A 19,427-nucleotide genomic window follows, 5' to 3' on the forward strand; every position below is an offset into this window, starting at 1 on the left:
TCCATTCAGGACAGAGTTTTTTTTTAACTACTTGTCTTCTAAACTCATTTCAGTATTTATATTATACTGTAGTTTGGTATTTAAATTGAATTTATTTCATCTAAGAGATAATGTGTGGGGAGTCATCATATTGATTTTCATTTTGATTTGTTTATTTTTAGTTCTTTTACATGATTCACTTTAATTTTTCTTATAATTACTAGTTCCAACTCTTTTAGTGGTATATATTATAATCTTAATTTACAGCTAATAGAAACATATAGTATGAAAGAAATCCCTGTCCTCTTTAAAAGCTGTATTTAATTCTAATGTATTGTTTGATTCAGTGATGTGCTAATTTGGAATTCTTGTGTATTACTTTTTCATCAATTTTTTTCAAAGTCCTGATGTATATGGTGTGCTTTTTTGTAGGTGATAGCATATGTTAATAATACAGAGTTCAGTTATTTAAAGTCTTGAAGAGGACTAGTATAGAAAAATGTGTGCATCAATAATAAAGTCATGCATTTTTTTTAATGTTAAAAGCAGTTTTGTAATTTAGTTCATAAAGATGAATGGGAACCTGAAGTAGGATGTTTCATTTTGTTTTTAATCAATATTAAATTGTTCACATGAATGACAATCACACTAAAGTTCTTACTCTTTCAGAAAAAAAAATCCCATGCACAGTTTTTGGTAAATTGTTTATATAAGAAATACATGACAAACTATTGCAGTACTGTTCTGTTTTTAATTACCTTTTGGAGAAATTGAGCTAAACTCTAAAGTAAGTGTTCACTCTGACTTTTGTGTTTAAAGCTGAAGTATTTTACTTTTCATGCATTTTCTTTATTGAATAGTACCTTTTTTAAAAATAAAACTTTCCTGTTTGCAGAGTCTTACCTCTCTTACCATTATTGTAATATTTTCATCAACTTTGATGAGTTTTTACTCAATATAAGGGGGTTAGTATTTAAATACTTCATTGAAAAAAAAAAAAGAATGGGCCAGGGATTCAGCTGTGGTGCCATCGCCTGTCTCGCAAGCGCAAGGACCTGAGTTTGATCCCTGGTACAAAATAATAATAATAATAATAATAATAATAATTAGAGTGGTATAAGTCCATTTTGGAATGCTATGAAGTTATTTTAGTACAGTTAGCGCCATTGTTTCCCATTATTTTTAAGGAAGTCAAGCCTACTGCCTTAATGTAATGTCTTAATAAGTAAGAATAATCTTATTTTCTGAAGCCTGTAAAGATAGGTTTATTTATGTAGAAGTATTGTGGCTTTGTTTTATTCTAAATGCTATATGTTACACTTGTTACTCTGTATAGAGCATTCTCTATATGGTACTCTATATATGTCTAGAGTTGGGTTCAAATCCTGCACTTAATGTTGATGAATAGTGCAACTTTGAGTATGTTAATAACTTTTTTAATACTTTAATATCCATCATGATAAATTTAGATTAATAATGTACTTAACTATTTAGACTAAGTGCAATAAACAGATCACACATAAAAAGCATTGAATACATTCAAATTTTAGCTGTTATGATGAGAATAAGCTAGATAAGCAAGATGCTCTTTAGCACTATACTTGTAATGTATCATCAACCCTATAGAAATAAATAAGGCTTTTATTACTTTATATGTGATCTTTTTTATACCAGTGATAGTATTTAGTTAGAGAAATACTTGCTTGAGTAATCATGTAGAGCTTGCATTTTATTTTATTTTATAATTTATTCATTTTTTTGTGTGGTACTGGGGATTGAACTCGGGTGGCGGCACCACTGAGCTAAATCCCTGGCCCAACCTTGCATTTTATATTTCTGTTATAATAGTGAAAACTGGTTTAGAATCATCCATCCACTTTCTAGACAGAGTGGCTTTTTTGTTTTTTTCTGGATATGTTAGTTCAAATGTACTTGTCAACAGTAAGTCAAAAATTTGGAAGAGTTTAAAATGATTTTGCTTTATGGTTATTGGTCTTGGTTCCTTTGTAGTATTGAAATATGCAGACATAATACTGTTCATTGGATTCTTTTTATAAATATCCTTTCTTAGGATACGAAAATGTTAAGCAACAAATTGGTAGATAAATCCTACTAAACAAATAGTTCTGTGACAACACTTACAGTATTTTGAAGTGACCTGTTTTTTGTAAGTAAATAAGACCAGTGTATTTTGTTACTTCAGCTTATTTATAATTAATCTCCATTACTTCAAGTAATTATCCAAAATGATCAAGACTATTTGAATATTTTATCATTTCTTGGGGACTAATATTATATTTGGTGATCTACTCAGTGCAGTGAATATTGAAAGCAATGAGTAAACAAATTAATTTTCACTAGACAGTTGATATTTATTTAATGACTCAAATGAAATTAATAAATTAATTCAAGAAGCTTCACTCCAATCTTGAAGTGACACATCTTTGGTATTTTATCTAGAAATTACTCAGTAAATTAAATACAGATTTCATTATCTTTTGAATTTGATAATCAGATATATTGGTTGAAAATAAAATATCTTCCTTAAATTGGACTTTTAAAAAACAATGAACCACTGTAGTTAAATTTTATAGTCAGTACAAAACAAAACTGTCCTTATTGTATGACATAGGAATTTTTTGTTTTAAAACTGCATATGTTTTCTGGAACAAGTTGATTTTTGTATATCAAACAAAATTACATTGACATAATTCTCATTAATAAGTGTTTTTGCCTCAAACCCCATTCTGTGTGTACTATCTGATCTTAGGTGATGTGGATGCGCATGGGTGTGTAGTAGGAATGCAAGATATATGTTTTGTACTTTTTAATCTATGTTTGACTTTTGAAAATTACCAGTCTAGTAATTTTTTAAAAAGACTCAAAGAATCAAATATTACCCTAAAGTACCAGCAATAAATTGTTTCTAATAAATAAAAAATAGAATATACTATAATACCTCAGTTCAGGAACCTAATTCATCCCAGTTTTGGAAAAGATGGCCACATCTGTGTTTGTGCAGGAAAGATGGGCACAGTCATTTTTGTCACACACAGTGTAGAGCTTGCAAACAAAAAATTTTGCCAAACAAAATTGTTTGTAAACAAAAGTATTCATGGACTGAAGTATCCATTTGTAAATTATAGGCAGGGTAAATTGTAAACTGATAAAATATTTTAATTTTTTATCTCATCTAAATATATTTTGCTAATAATGAGGAAGAAGGAAATTTAGTAATTTTTTCAGGACATGAAGGCTTAAGTTGTGGAACAGGGTTCTAACTCTGAAAGCCCAACTCCAGAGTTCTTACTCTAAACCACCTGAGAATGGCTTTATTTTTAGTACTATCCATAAGTGTGGTCATTTTATAGCTAAAATTAATAACGTGACAAATTTAATGAATTAATATATTTTTCTATAAAATTTAGTCTTTTCCTAGAATTAATATCAAATTCAGTTACATAGCAATATACAAAGACAACACTCAAAAATCAGTAGTATTTCTATGTGCCAATAAACAAGCTCATGGGAAAGAAATTAGGGAAATAATACCTTTCACAATAGCATCAAGAAAAAAGAAATGCTTAGGAATTAATCTAACCAAGGAAGTGAAAGACTTGTACACTGAAAATTGCAGTATTCTGAAAAAGGAGATCTAAGAGGATATCAGAAAATGGAAAGATATCTCCTGTTCCTTTAATGGCAGAACCAATAGGGTTAAAATTACCATATTTCCAAAACTGTTATATAGATTCAATGCAATGCCAATAAAATATAAATAACATTTCTACAGAACTGGAGAAAGCAATCCTAAAATTCAGTGGAACCAAAAGAGATTTAGAATAGGGTAAGGCAGAGGCTATCACAATCCTGAACTTCAAGTTATACTATAGTGCTACAGTGATTAACAGCATCATGGTATTGGCAAAATACAGACTTGTGTATCAAGGAACTATGGAAGTCAGTATGGATATTACTCTAAATATAAAAATAGAAATTCCATTTGATCCACCTATTTTCCTTGAAGGTATCTTCCCAGGAGTTAAAGACATATAGCACAACATATAGGAATTTATAGGAGTGCATTTCATAAAAGCTAAATCTTGTAAACAGCCTATATGTTTCTTAGCAGATGAATGGATAAAGATAATGTGGTTTTTTAATCACAGTGGAATATTACTGTGTCATAACAAAGGATGAGCTTGAGTCCAAATGGAATTTTATTGAAATTAATGTGCACATTAATTTGTAAGGCATGAACAATAAAAATACATTAAATATTCTGCATGAACTAGGGGAATGATAAAAGTTTACAGCATATCTTGCAATTTAATTAATTTGTCATTTGTTAATAGGAAAGTGCATTTTGCTGTTTTGTAGGTAGTTCTGATATAAAATCAACTGTGAGACGCACAAAAATGAATGCTTTTTTATCTCTTTCAGGTAACTACCAGTTGAATTAAAAAGTATATGAAATTCACGTAGAAAATACACAGATAAATGCAAGAAATGGCAGTAGAGAAATAAAAGAACAATGACAGGCCATATAATCCAATTTTACAATTAACTCCTAAAACATACACAAAAAAAAAGATTCACTGAAAAAAAACAAAATCAAAATAGCTCATTTGAAACCAAGTAAAAGAGGATGCAAGCCTTATTTTTTGGTCTACTGCAGCTTAGTAATATTTTTTGTTTTTATAATTTAAGGAGCAGTATGTATAATTTGTTCTATGTATAATGCATATCTGATTGTCGTTATACCTAAGAGAGTACAACACAGATTCCTTGTTTGCTGCCTAAAATAAAATTGTTCAGCTAAACCATGTAGAAATAATAGAAAGTAGTCCATCATTTCTGTTATAATCTCTTTAAAAAGATGGTTAGATCATTATTAAATGTTTAAAATGTTTCCTAAAGTATGAATTCTTTCATAGATTGGAGGCACCATACATACTCAGTTTCCCATAATTTATGGTTATTTTATAGTATTTTTCATGTAGGAAGAGTTAGCACATGCTACATGGCTAGAGTAATAAATTTCCTGTAGCATCGGTTGCACTGCCAATCTTTTGTTAGCAAGGTCAAGTAGATTTGAGTGTACCTTAAATTACAGGTACAAGTGCTTGTTTTGATATGCTCCATGTAATTTTCAGAGCAACAAAATACTCCCTTGGTACAACTAATTTATGATTTAAAACATTGAACTATACATGCATAAGTGCCTTGCATGTAGATTGCTGCTGGAGACACAGAGGAAATTTGTAGGTGTCTACTCCTTAATAGTTCATTTGAAAATAGCAGTAATCTTGTTTCTCTAGTGGCTTTTCTATCTCATGAGAGTTACACACATGTGCTTACTGGAATCTAAATTCTATACAAATCTTAGGTATTTGTTATATTTGAGTTCTATTTTGGCATTTTCTATATTTTTGATATATATTCAATTTAATCTACTTTAGATACTTTTTGAATTTGTCTTTATTAATAGGTTAATATGAATCTGGTTGTTAAATATTTCTGTGGGAATCTTTTTGGATTGATAGATAGAAGCATCTTGAGAACATATATTATTTTTGAACATTTATTCATGGCAACTATCCCAATATTTATGAATGGTTTACTGAGAAGATGGGCAAGCTTCCTTTTTCTTATGCTTGTCTACATTATCTACATTGTGAATGTCAGGAATGACAACATATTTAAAGTATTCAAGAAAAATTTTATAGAATATACCTGTGATTTGCATCCGATTTTGCTTTTTTCTCATGACAACTCATGTACAAAATGAGGAAATATTTTTATATCACCTAACAAGAGTTCATAGAGTACAAAAGGTGAATCTTGGGCCAAGGATCTAGCTCAGTGGTTGTCCCGCCTGCCTCGCAAGTGCAAGGACAGGAGTTCAATCCCCAGTACCAAAAAAATAAATAAATAAAAAATAAAAAGGTGAATCTTATTTTTAAGATTATTATATTTATTTAAAAAATATTTCCTCAAAGAAAAAAATGTGAGATAATGAAAAGATGGACATAAAGTGTTTGTAGATGAGGAGGGGAGTACAAGATCCCAACAATGAATGTAACTGTACTGTATCCCTAAAATGTACCAATAAACTCAATTAAAGCTGAAAAAAAAATATTTCCTTCAAAATCCCAATTTTATGTAAGGGAATTTCAGAGTGGCTGTTGAAGAAGACCAATGAGCATAAAATCAATAGAAACTAAGTTACAGTGCTATAAGAGTGAAATGTCCTGGTATGCTATTGTATAGTTTCAGTGAGGTACTATACACTCCAAAAAAGGTTGGAGGCTTTGGAACATTTTCACCATAGAGAAATGATAAATGTTTGAGTAGATATATAAGTATAACTAGGTTTAAACATTATGCTTACGTGCGTACATGTATCAAAACATAAATGGTAATATTAATATTATGTATTTTTAAAAATATGTATTTGGATGGGGAGATGACTCTTGCTTTGCCCAAAGAGTTAGTCACAATTAACATGCTCTTGAGCTTTCATCTACCATGCATTTTATAACAGTTACAGCTGAGGAAATTATAAATGATGTGCTATAAAAGTGAAATAAAGTTTAGATGTTTATTTCAATAGGCTCAAAAATTCATATTTCTGTGATTGTGTAAAATGAAGTACAGATTTAAAGCCTTAAAAGAAGCTGAGCTGGGCATGGTGGCACATGCCTGTAATCCCAGCACTTTGGAGGCTGAGGCAGGAGGATCACTGTGAGTTCGAGACCAGCCTGGGCTGCACAGTGAATTCCAAGTCAGTCTCACTACATAGTAAGACGCTGTCTCAAAAAAACCAAAAAAATAAAAATAAAAATAAATGAAAGAAGCTGAATATCCATTACTGTTACAGCTAGGAAGTAAGCATTTATCTGAAATACAGATATATACTCTGGAAAGAGTATTACTTCAAATACTTGTTGGAATATGCAGAAAGCAATATAAGAACAGAGTATAACCAGGGGATCTGGTAGAGTTTAATCTGTTGACATAACGATGAAATAAAGATTTTGAAACTACTTGAATTTTTATCAGTTTGACAAAGTTTTATTATAGCTGGGATAAAGTGGCTTACATGGGACACTGAGTAGGCATATTGCAACCCAGAGATGAATAAGCTTTTATATTTGCCCAGCGTTAGAAAGTCGCATTGTTGTGGTATGTAGGATGTATATTGAGATTGTACCTCATTATTGCAGGCATGACTATTAAATGCAATTACAGAGTCAAATTGTAGTAGAGAACTGTAATAGACAATTCAGTGTTCGTTCTTAAAAATCTGTTTTGGTATACCCTAATTAATTGCATATTTCTCAGTGCAGAAGATGGTAACAGGTTTAATATAATTTAGAAAAGACAATATAGGGCATATATTGTTTAGAAAAGACCCTTTCAATTTTCTCATTCCATGGGAAAGTTATGGGTCTTATTCTATTGTAGTATAGTACTATATATGGTATTGTAGCATAGTATTGTTCAAGTTTTATGTGTACTGAGTTATTGTAATAGATTTAGTCTCACTATCAGTCATAGCCATCCAAGAGTAAGTGTGTAGATTTGTCTAGGTGGTAATATGGATAGTTTCTAGTTAGGAATATGCAGGTGTTGTTCTGTATTAGAGCTTACAAGAATTTGATGTTCTTAGTGTATTCTGGGTCAAGTTTCCTGGAATATGTAATATGAAAAATGAGTAAGAATTAGATATTATTTAAGGATAGAAAAAGCTCTAAAATGCATAGTAGTGTACACTTTTAAAAACTCTTAATTTTAATAGGAAGGATATGTAATATCCTATATTATATATGTATGTGTAATAACTCTGAAATTTATTGGCCTTACACAATTAAGATTTATGTATGTACTGTTCACATGAACAAATGTAGTTCATTCAGGGATCTATGGTTTGGGAAGTCATCCTGATATTTGAGAGTATCCAGTATTCATTGTAGGAAGGGAAAAGAGAGACTAGAGAATTATGTGTGGACTTTTTATGGTTGTAGCTTACAAATCTTCTAATCTTGCTTTGTTGATTTACTCACATGAATAACTAAGGAAGCTGATAAATGTAGTTCTCTGTATACTTCAAGAAGAAGGAATGTGATACTGGAATTGTTAATATGTATCGTTTTTGGCAAATGTGGTTTCTTAGTACAATTAGTGGGTTATGTCTTTGTTGTAAGAATATTTAAAGACTTTTGGGGATGTTGTGGCATATAGTATTAAACCTCCCTCTAAATGGTGATGTGTACCCTCTGCCTTCTGCCAGTATCAGGCCGTATGGAATAACTTATCCCATTAGCATGCTGAGCTCAAATGTTAAGCACTCAGAAAGATTTTTTTGTGGGAGGTGTGGGTAAATATTGGGTTATCTTAGTTTGTAGCTTCATTTAAATTTGTAAGAATTTAAAATTCCAGTTCCAGTTATGAGTAAGATGGAGAAAGAATACGCTACCCTACTTCTTCCTGTCAGTACCAAAATAAAACCATACATGGACAGAATCATCAAGCAGCTATTTGAGAATTCTGAGATGTAAATCGTGGCAGGCTTATTGGAGAAGAACAACAGAATTTGTAGTACCTTTAAGGTGGTGGTGTGTTCATTGTATTTCATGCTTCTCCTGTATCCCCCAGGGTAAACTAAATGCACTGGAAAACAAATTGAGCACAGGATATAATGAGAAATCAAGTGCACCAAGAAAAAAGCAAACCTCTAGTCCTAGAGCAAAATTTCTTGTTAATTTTTCTTTTTTCACTTTGTCCTCTTATGTCCTAGTGCCCATGCAGTGTTCTCATACTAGAAACAGAGGAAGCAGTGGAGCCAAAAAGACAGGATTTCAGTTTGATTAGTGGAGCTAGTGTCCTAACAGGGTGAGACAAATTCTTGAGTTTTACTGTGTCTTCCTATTTGTAGTCCCAGATGTGGGCAGTTACAGAAGTACACAGTAGAGTGGGACAAAGAGTCTCAGAACTGTAACATATCACAGAGCTCATAGAAAGGAAAAAAATGTGAGAAAATAATTATATAATTTTTAACCCCTCCCTGTGTTATACTACCATGTATCTAATTCACATAATGGGTTTTGGTCAGTCTGGTAAAGTAAGAAAAGACAAAACAAGTTAAAGAGATTGGAAAGAAAGAATACAGCTGTCAACGTTCATAGGCAAAATGATTTTCTACATCCAAATATGCACATAAAGTTCTAACATTCACTTTAGCAAGTTCACAAGATACAAGGTACTAAGACAAAAACATACTTCTTTTAACAAGTGTAGTAAGACAGCAATTTTTAAAATGCCTTCAGTGGTAGTTTCAAAGTACTTAAGTGTGTGGATATAAATTCCACAAATCATATACAGGGTCTTTGTCCCCAAAGCCACAAATTTCTGAAGAAATGAAGCAAATATCTACACAAATGGAGGCATGCCATTTTCCTGGTTAGGAAGATTCAACAGTAATGGTGACGTGAAATTGATACATAGATTTACCACAACATTAGTCAAAGTCTGGATATGCATTGATAAGGACAAGATAAATCCAAAGTTTATATGGGAGGACAGTGTAACTAGGATAGCTAAAATGATTTGAAAAAAATATAAAGTTGGGAGAATTATACTTACCTGGCTTTAAAACAGTTTCAACATAAAATAATGCAATGTGTGATATCAACAGAGTAGTAGGTAAATACATCATTGAAACAAAACAATCCAGAAGTCTCACGCATTTATGAATAATTGATTTTTGGTAAAGTAAAGGATACGAAAGTAATTCAACAGAGGAAGTATAGCTATCCGTCAAAACATGAGCCTTGACCTGAATCATGTACTAAAATTTAGCTCAGAATATTAAGTTTAAGTATAACATAAAACTAAAACTTTTAAAAGAAACAGGAGGAAACATTTGTAATCTATGTTAAACAAAGCTTTCCTAGACATTGTAACAAAAGTATGATTCGTAAAATAAAAAAATGATAAATTTGTTATTACTTCATCAAAATTAAAAACTTTGCTCCACAAAAGATGCAATGAAAAGATATTCTACACACTGGGGAAAGAGAATGCCAAATTTTTATTTGACAAAGATTTTATATCAAGAGTATGTAAAAGACTCAACCTTCAATAGTCAGAAACAGTCCAGTTTTTAAAATGTAAGCAAAAAACTTAGATCCTTCACCAAGGAGAATATGAGTATCAAGATAGCTCATAAAGAGATGTCTTTGAAGATGAATGGATATCCAAACTGGCATATCTATTCATACAGTGGCATACCACTCATCAATTACAATGAATTAATTCTATACCTATCTACGTATAAATACTTTATTGAACCTCAAAGGCAGTACATTGATGCCAAAAAAGGAATCTCAGAAGGTTACATGCTGATTCCATCTGTATGTCTTTCTTGAAAATATAAAACTATACTGATGAAAAGAGATAGTAATTACTGGAAGCTATAAATGTTCAAAGGGTGTGACTGTAAAGCTGTAAGGCACAAGTGAGGGTTCTTTGATACAGTGGTTTTTATTTTATTGTGATAGTTATTAATTCTATGTATCTGTTAACATTTTTAGAACTGCACACCAAATATTTAAATATAATACATTTTACTACATGATCTTTTTAAATTTATTTTTATTTTTTTAAAAAGCAAAACATTAAAAAAAAAAAAAGGGGCCGGGGATTTAGCTCAGTGGTTCGGTGGCCTGCCTTGCAAGCGCAAGGACCCGAATTCAATACCCAGTACCAATAAATAAATAAATAGACAAATAGATAGATAAATAAATAAATAAAAGCAAAACATTTACTGGTACATTTTAGATATGCATCATGATAACAGTAGTTCAGTGGTTCTGCCGCCTGCCTCCCAAGAACAAGGTCCTGAGTTTGATTCTGCATACCAAAAAAAAAAAAAAGGCAAAGTAGACAATATAATCATTTAAAGTAAAATTCATTGTAGAAACAGTGAAAAAATACTTGCATATGTAAAACCTAAGTATCAAATATTTAAGTTATGTAGTCTGATGTTTTCCTGTTTAATTTCTTGCATTTACTAGCTGCAGCACTTTAGGATATGTTGTTAATCTTGCTTCTATTAAATGGACCAAGGCTTGGCTAAAAGAGCCAGCATAAGGTTAAAAGACTGGACATTTGGCCTTGCTGCTGGTATGTTTTGATCCTGAAGTACGTAACAGTATGCATAAAAGACTTAGATCATCACCTATGTGTAAATACAACCTGTTTCTACTGTATACTTTCTAATTTTGAACTTTATAGGTTCTTTTTCAGATGTTGGGAAATAGATAATTAAATCTCTAAAGTATTTATGTGTCCATGGCATGTGTCCATTGTAATAGTGATGGCTGCCATTTGTAACATGGCCAAGAAGTTTTCATAAAGGGATTAGAGAATGGTGGCATGCATGCCACAGCCGGCTGTTGTTATTGAAAGTTATAAAAGAATCTTCATCACTGGGCTAGAACATTTAGTCCATTATGAGAGATATGTGCATTGAGGTTAAACTGCAGAATTATTAGGCATTGAGAGGATTTGTTTTCTTTTGTCTAAGGCTGTTTTGTTCCTTAAATATAAATTCTCTTAAGTATCATATACTAATATGTAACATCATATGAAGCTTAGAAGTGATTTTATATGTGCACTTTAAAATTTTTCATTTCCTTCACAATAGATTGGAGCACATAAGTCATAATTTTTTAGATATTGAGGGTGTTTCACCATATTTTTTAGAAATGGTGAAATATGACATTAAAATCTATTACAAAAGAAAGGAAGATACAAATGTATAATAGCCTGTCAATAGAGCTCACTGGAAAGTTACTAAGTATCCATGACATGATAAAAATTCAGTTTATAAGTTGATAAGTGAGCCTGCTTCCTCATCAGTAAGATGGAAGTTATTGTGGGGAAATTTCATGGCCAACAACAGGCTTATTGATTTCACCTGCAACACTAAGTCTTGTAGTCTTGTATCTGTCCTTACATTTTGTTGTTGTTTTGTTTTTGTAGCAGGGATCAAACTTGGGATCTTGTGCTTGCAAGGCTGGCAGCACCACTGAGCAAAATCCTTGGTCGCTGTCCTTACATTTTACTGTGTTACTTCTTACTTGTTTGCTCATTTGACTTATTTTCCTTTTTTGATTTTGGTATGAAACTCTTGTCTGCCCTGGCGAATGTAACTGTGTGTGTGTGTGTGTGTGTGTGTGTGTGTGTGTGTGTGTGTGTGTGTTATTGCATAGTCTTCATTGAGATTCTATCTTCAGGAAAGTCTTGTCTAAAAATGATTGCTAAACGTATTTGCATTTGGAAGCATTTGGTTTCCAACTGTGAAGAAAAGTAACTCTTTTAATTTATTGAGATTATTTTGTGATTGTATTACTAGGAAATAATTGTCTTAGGTGTGAACTTGAGTAGATTTCTTTTACAGTTTTATTCCTGCTGAGATAGCATTCATCTAGAAAGATTTTGTAGTGACAAATAGCATAGAATCAATGGTATTTGATGTTTTATATACTTTTAGTCATCTTTTGAAATTCTTCAGTGTATTTAATTCCTACATTAGGCTGCTTAAGAAATGAAACTGAAAAATGTCATAAGAGTTTTCTTTTTTACTTTACATCTTATTTGGGACTTATTCTACATCTGAATTTATTCTGACATTTATTTTGCCTGTAGGAGTTCTCAAATGATTAAACATATCCTTTTAAAATGGAAAGGTGTTGGATCTTAGGAGAAATCTTTAATTTTTGCATAAGTTATATTCTTCTTGATAAAAAGATATTTATTTTAAAAGCCAATCTAGCTATGATATTTTTCTTGTTTCAGTACAAAGCATATCAAATGGCTAGTTTCTGCTTTCTACGAGTTGCCTTTGAAGTGAATTTAGTTTACATACTCATTCTCAATCATTGCACTTATAAACTAGGTGTATCTTCATGATATATCTATAGATAATAGAAGTACCTTAAAGATAATAAACCTTTGGATCACAAAATTTGAATTTTCTACATTAGTTTTTTTTAAGTTAAATGGAAATTGAAATGAAGTTATAAGTAAAATCAGTCAAAACATCAACTACACAGTATATGTTTGCATTAAAAATTAGTTATATTTATCCATAGTTACTAAGTATTCTCAACTAATTTTGGGCCAAGGCAGCTGAGACATTTGTTAATAATATGAATTAGAAAGCTCTGGAGGCATAAGAAATATACTAAGTTATTTCAAGTATTGTACTATTTCTTTCATGTTGTTCCTACGGTCTAGCCTTCATTTTTTTATGATACTTAAATATTTTTTCCTTATATATAGCTTATTAAAATTGGAAGATAGTATTTTTAAGAAAGAAACCTATAGTAGATTATTAGTATCATTTTTCTTAAAAGAAGAAAGGACTCAAAACTATTAACCATTCCTGAAGTAGAATTGCTTCTTAGAGAACATATGTTACAGTATTGTCTATTGAAAAGTTTAGCAATTTTATATTATGATATCATGATTAGTACACTTTTTGTCTATGAAATAAAATACTCCTCTCACAATCTGTTCCTAGGCATTGCTATACTTTTCAAGAGAATGTTCTATGTTGTATATATTAGATCTGGCTGATACAACTACTTGCTTTCTGGATTATCCTATCTATTTAGATCCTCTACAGATGAACTGATGTGTTCTAGACAGGAAGTGGTTTGTAGGAGATATAGGAATGGGCTGAAGTATGCTTTATATTTGCCTTTGTATCTAGGGGAGTTGGAAATAGGCAAGAATGGAGAGAAATTTTGTATGGCAATACACAGAATTTTGCAAGTTTATTGTGAGCCCTGCAGCAATCCGATGCATTTTAGTTACTGGTAAGTTTGTTAAATTATGTTTGAAAATGTACCTCTTCGAAGATGGCCATCTATTTACTATTCCGCCCGCCATGTCAAATACACTTTATTTTAAAGATTTTTTTTGAAAAGATATGGTATTCTGTTGCATTGGATTTCAGGTATAAATTAATACGTTGGTTAGTGACTGCATTTGACTTTTCATTTGTTTTCGTGGTAAATCTTGAAGTGAAATTAACATTTTTTGGATAGTACAGTTATGTCTTAAGATTTGAGAATTACAATAAAAGTAATATTTCTGTTTTTGTAATGGAACTATCATTTAGATGTCTAATTTAATTCATTAGATGTTTGAGAATGACTAGTGCTTCTAACATAAAAGAATTAAAAGAAAATCCATGGCATCCTTATAATTTTGTATGGTATTGCATAGGAGGGTGACTCATTCTAAGAAATACTATTTTGTATTTTCTCATAGACCATAGGGACCATTGTGAGGCATCTTTGGTCTTTCTTTTTGGCAGTGCTAATGTTTAGCATTCACTTTGCCTCTGAATCACTAACTTACATGTAGGTTAAAAATTCCATGAAAAGATTAGGAAATTGTGAATTTCTATACTGTAGTTTTCTTTGTTCTTTCCCAGTATTTAAGAAGAAATGCTAAATGTATTATCATTTTAAGTGATTATGTGTGAAGTGGACTTTACTATGATGCAGTTCATTTAAAATAGACCAGATTGCTTAATACCTGTGCTTCTTTACAGAAACATTTAAAAAATTCCAATGAATTCTTTGGTAGTTATGTTTTTCTTAGAAGTGCTTATCTTTCACTTAAGGACTAAGTAAAAGGATATCATTGATTTATAATATTAATTTATGTTTTTTTGCGGTTAAGGTTATAGGACTAATTATTACAATTGAATTTTAATTTCCTGTAGTAAAGTGTTTTATTTCTGGATAGTATATTTTTTCTAACATAAGATAGTCCAAGACAACATCATTTTTATAATAATGATAATGATAATTTTGCTATGAATTCTTATTATGGAAACATTTCTGATTTGAAGAAAAATAGCATTATCAGAGAAGTATGTTGTCTGTCAATCCTGTTGAAAATAGAAGGATTAGAATAATTTAGAGGCATAAATAATTTCAGATTTGTTTTGGGCTTTTATAATTTTCAAGATTTTCTCATTATAAATTTTTAAAATTACTTGTAAGGATGAGCTCTCTTGAGTTTAAAACATTCAGTATTTGTGATTTTACCCTTGTGAATATAGATAATTGAGGAGAAATTATAAAAATAATCTAGGTAGACTTTAATTCCTCATAAAGTCTGTCTTGTAGCAATTTATTCATATACAATGAAGAAATATGCATTTTAATTTTTAGGAAAACTATATTCATGTATTAGTGCTGCTGTTTCAAATTATCATATGTAACTGAAGAAATGCATTATCAAAGCTTAATTTGGTGTAGTCATTTCTTTTGTTTCTTCATTCACTCATTCAAAAGACATACTAAATACTTAATCTTTGTTCCACATCTTTGTTTGCTATTGTATGTTCATTTATATCCTCTGTAATTATTTGCTAATTTTCATTTCTGTATTACATATGTCATTTTTTTGTTCTTATGAACTTTTCTGAAAGCATATGTGGACATAAATATGTTATACATTTTCCTGAATATTTTTTACAACAGTGTTTTTCAAACATTAGGTGTATACATTTCTTTAAAAATGTGTATTCCAAAACAATATTGCATACACACTTAAAATTATGATAGCATGTTATTCTAACAAATACTGAAATAAGCCTTTTTATGGAATTGTCTTTTTTTAACATTTGCTTGAAAGAGGAAATATATATGTATAAATAAATTTTGACATTTACCTGTGGAATAGAAAAATACATGATTATCTTTTGATTATATTTAATTTAAAAAGGGTAAAACTAGATTTTATACTTGTGAGAAGATATGTTCTTGTACAGTGTAAGATATAGGAGCATTTGTCAGCAGAATAGAAATTAGACTTGATTATGTTTGTTTATCTTTTGGCACAATAAATTACTGAAATGGAACACTTTATAATAAACATTTAATGATTACAAAATGAAATTATCTGTACTTTACATGCAGTGCTACTCTTTTGGCATTCCTGGTTGAACTACTTAAAAGTTCAGTAGCCATGCAAGAACAGATGCTGGGTGGAAAAGGATTTTTAGTCATTGGCTACTTACTTGAAAAGGTAAGTAATATGTATCGATCATTTTATTGTGCAGCTGTTATAGTTGGACAACTGGTAATCACTGTTATTTGTAGTTTCCCTTTCTATTCACTGTGATCATATTGCTTGCTCATTCTATAATTTTTTGTGTTGTGACTTGGACATAAATATAGACATGGAATTAAACTGAGTGTTAGAAATGTCAAGTGAAGAAATTTTGAATTAAACTGGAAACTAAGTAAAATGTTTTCATCTATACATCTGTTCAAGTTACAAGGCATCATTTCTCTTCCTTTTTCCTAGTTGTTGCTTTGCTGCCTTTAAATTCCTTAGAAATCTTACCATTGTCTTTCAAATGAATTTATATTTTTTGTTTTAATTTTTCACTTATAATATCAAAACTTTATAGTAACAAAACCAATATTTTGTGCTCTCTTTGAAGTTGATATATTTGGGAATTTAAGAAGTTTTCTCATATCAAGGTATATTATAAATAGTACAAATTAAATGGGTTCAGTTTTTTCTTTTTGTGTTACTTATGTTCTTATTTTAAATGCCCTCCTTAGCTTAGCACAGTTGCACTCTTATAGTAATAAATGTTGAATTTCTGGTTATGATTTCACATGATATTGGTTGTGTTTTATGTTGGCTTTAACAATTAGAGTGAGATTTTATGTGTGATTTTTAAGAAGAGAAATATTATTTCCCTTTCAAAAAACTCTTGTTCTTACCAATAATGTCTAATATTTTTAACTCTCAGAAAATGAAATTGTTTGAGAAAGAAAAGAGGCAAGATTTTTTGAAGGAAGAGAAATAAAATTATTTTTACCTTGGGAGAGAAAATTTGAGATGACTTTTTGAGACATTTTTTACTTCACCTTCAGTTATATTACATTTGAAGTATTTGTAACCTTTTTCTTTGAAACTAGTGCTGCTCTTCCTTTAAAGATTGGTGATTGAAGAGTGGTAGATTAAGTTGATTGAGAATTGGTGGTATTTCTTTCTTGAAACATTTTTTTCTCATCAACATTGCTTAGAATTCCATTAGGCCTTTAATTTACTTTCTTAAAATGATGGAATACTATTTTCCTATATCTAGTACATTAAGAATTATTTCAAATATATAAAATATGTTGTATTTTATATGAATTGAATATTTTAAATGACTTTGTCAGATCACTGTGCATGGCAGGACCACTGTATGGATCTTTGTAAAATATTCTTTTCATCTGTTTACTGAGGAATTGCCTGCTAATTATAAAATTAACTCTTTTGTACTTAAGACCTAGTTTAACATTAGAAATACTGTCTAAAGCCTTCAAATAAGGTAAAACACAGTTGTCTTTTTAAGAAATTGATGTTTTCATAAATATATTGCCATTTTGAATGGGTAGAAAATATGTTGTTTTAATTTGCACATTTTTTTTAGTTTTCACTAATTGAGCATACTTCTGTATTTGTCAGAACATTTTTCTTTACTGTGAAAGTGCCATGTGATTTATCAGTTTTCTATCAAGACAACATGCCAACCCCTAGTAAACTAATACAATATTTTCCCTGTGAGTTTTACTTATTTTATATGTGTAGAATCATACAATATTTGTCTCACTATATAGTTCAGGCTGGCCTTGAACTCACTATGTAGCACAGGTTGGCCTTGGAACTTGTAACAGTCAGCCGCTTGGGTGCTGAGATTATAGGCTTACATCATCATCATACCCAGCTATTTGTCTTTTTGTGTCTGGTTTATTTTGCTTAGCATAATGTTGTCAAGGTTCATCTGTTTTATAGCACATATTCTTTTTATGCTTGAGTGATATTATGTTCCATATATGTATATATTTTTATTTTTCCATTTATCAGTTGGTCAGAAACTCATTATTTCTATCTCTTATCTATGATGAATAATGGTGCTGTAATATTCATGGAAAAGACTTTTCTATGAACATTATGTATTCATTTTTCTTGAGTGGATGATACTTTACAAGTCAGCTTCCTTCCTGTGTCCTTTTGAAGTTGAATCTGTGTTCTCTAAAGTGACTTCATTATTTTATATTCCTGCCTGAAGTATTTCAGGGTTCCAAGTTTTCCATGTCTTTGCCAGCCCTTGGTTTATCTTTTTTGTTATACTTCTTTGAGTGGGTGTGAAATAACCTATAATTTTAAAATTTGCATTTTTCATGCATTCAAATACTAATTATATTTATTGAACATTTTCTCATGTGTTTATTGGCTATTTATATTATTTTCTGTTTATTGATGTATCTTCTTTGAAGAAATGTGTTCACTTACTTTGTGCATTATAAACATCAACATTAGTGTTTTCATTATTGAATATAGGATGTAGAGGGAAAGTATTCCATTTTCCTAATTATTGAACAAGATTCTTCTCTCTAATTTGATTGGTCAGTAAGTAGGTCCTACCTACTTTTGAACCAACATACATTTTAATGAAAATGCTAAATTCTGATGTGGGATTTCTGAGTGAATTATTTACTCTCCACCAAATGTCAACAAATGATTAATATGATTGAATTAGGCCATTGGAGCTCATTCTGAAAGTACTGAGTGGTCTAAAATGGATATTGAGGATTATGTTTCCTGATATACCTCTCCCAATTAAAATAATTTTCTATAAATTATTTAATATGTAACATGCATGTTTTATATGTAGAAAAAAAATTTTCCATAAAATAACCATTTTTGGTAACCCATTACATATATCATGAACTAATCTAAATGTTGAGATTTACTTACCTTAATTGAATGGAAGTTTCTCCTTGTAACATCCAGGGCTCCTATTTGGCTTACTTTTGGAGTTGGAACATTTTCCTCTTTTCATATTCCATTTCCAAATATGTTTAGTCTTGTCTTATATAGTATTTCTCAAAATTACATCTTCTATTACTTGTTGTCATTGTGTCTCAAATTCTATGATTTGGCATTTTCTAGAAGGTTCACATTATGCTACTGTCTGCAGTTTAAAGATTTGTAACTAAAGATTAATCTCTGTATTAATTTCTTTAAAAATAGTTTCACTTGACAAAAAAAGCAAATACCAAAATAGAAGAATATTTAAGACAGTCAATGAAAATAAACACATTTAAAAGCAAATAGATATCTTCTTTCATTCCTGCCTAATCTTTTTTTTTTTTTTTTTTTTTTTTTTTTTGGTCCCAGAGTTTGAATTCGGGTCCTTGTGCTTGCAAGGCAGGCCACCGAACCGCTGAGCTAAATTGCCGGCCCCTTAATCTGTTTTTTTTTTAAATGTCTATCACAATCTTACTTTGTTTTTGAATTCAATTAAACATTTACTGAGGAATTTGGAAAGGGACAAGGAAAATAAA

The 19,427-nt window shown here is 30.4% G+C and overlaps 1 protein-coding gene and 1 long non-coding RNA gene across 5 annotated transcripts in view; one reads left to right on the plus strand and one right to left on the minus strand.

The window, feature by feature from the left end:
* Positions 1 to 19,427, plus strand: part of Nbea (neurobeachin) — a 680,165-nt gene that overhangs the window by 101,110 nt on the left and 559,628 nt on the right. For both annotated transcript variants that reach the window (XM_010623923.1, XM_010623924.1), the window contains exon 11: positions 15,993 to 16,101. In XM_010623923.1, the coding sequence (XP_010622225.1) occupies positions 15,993 to 16,101 (109 nt within the window). The remainder of the gene's footprint in view (positions 1 to 15,992; positions 16,102 to 19,427) is intronic.
* The window catches only part of LOC117284600, a 192,835-nt gene that overhangs the window by 18,128 nt on the left and 155,280 nt on the right, over positions 1 to 19,427 (minus strand). For all 3 annotated transcript variants that reach the window (XR_004515690.1, XR_004515691.1, XR_004515692.1), the window contains exon 5: positions 8,588 to 8,655. This is a non-coding gene — a long non-coding RNA (uncharacterized LOC117284600). The remainder of the gene's footprint in view (positions 1 to 8,587; positions 8,656 to 19,427) is intronic.

Source organism: Fukomys damarensis, unplaced genomic scaffold (genome assembly GCF_012274545.1).
Source record: "Fukomys damarensis isolate Sample0158 unplaced genomic scaffold, DMR_v1.0_HiC HiC_scaffold_38, whole genome shotgun sequence".
In the NCBI taxonomy this organism is placed as follows: domain Eukaryota; kingdom Metazoa; phylum Chordata; class Mammalia; order Rodentia; family Bathyergidae; genus Fukomys; species Fukomys damarensis.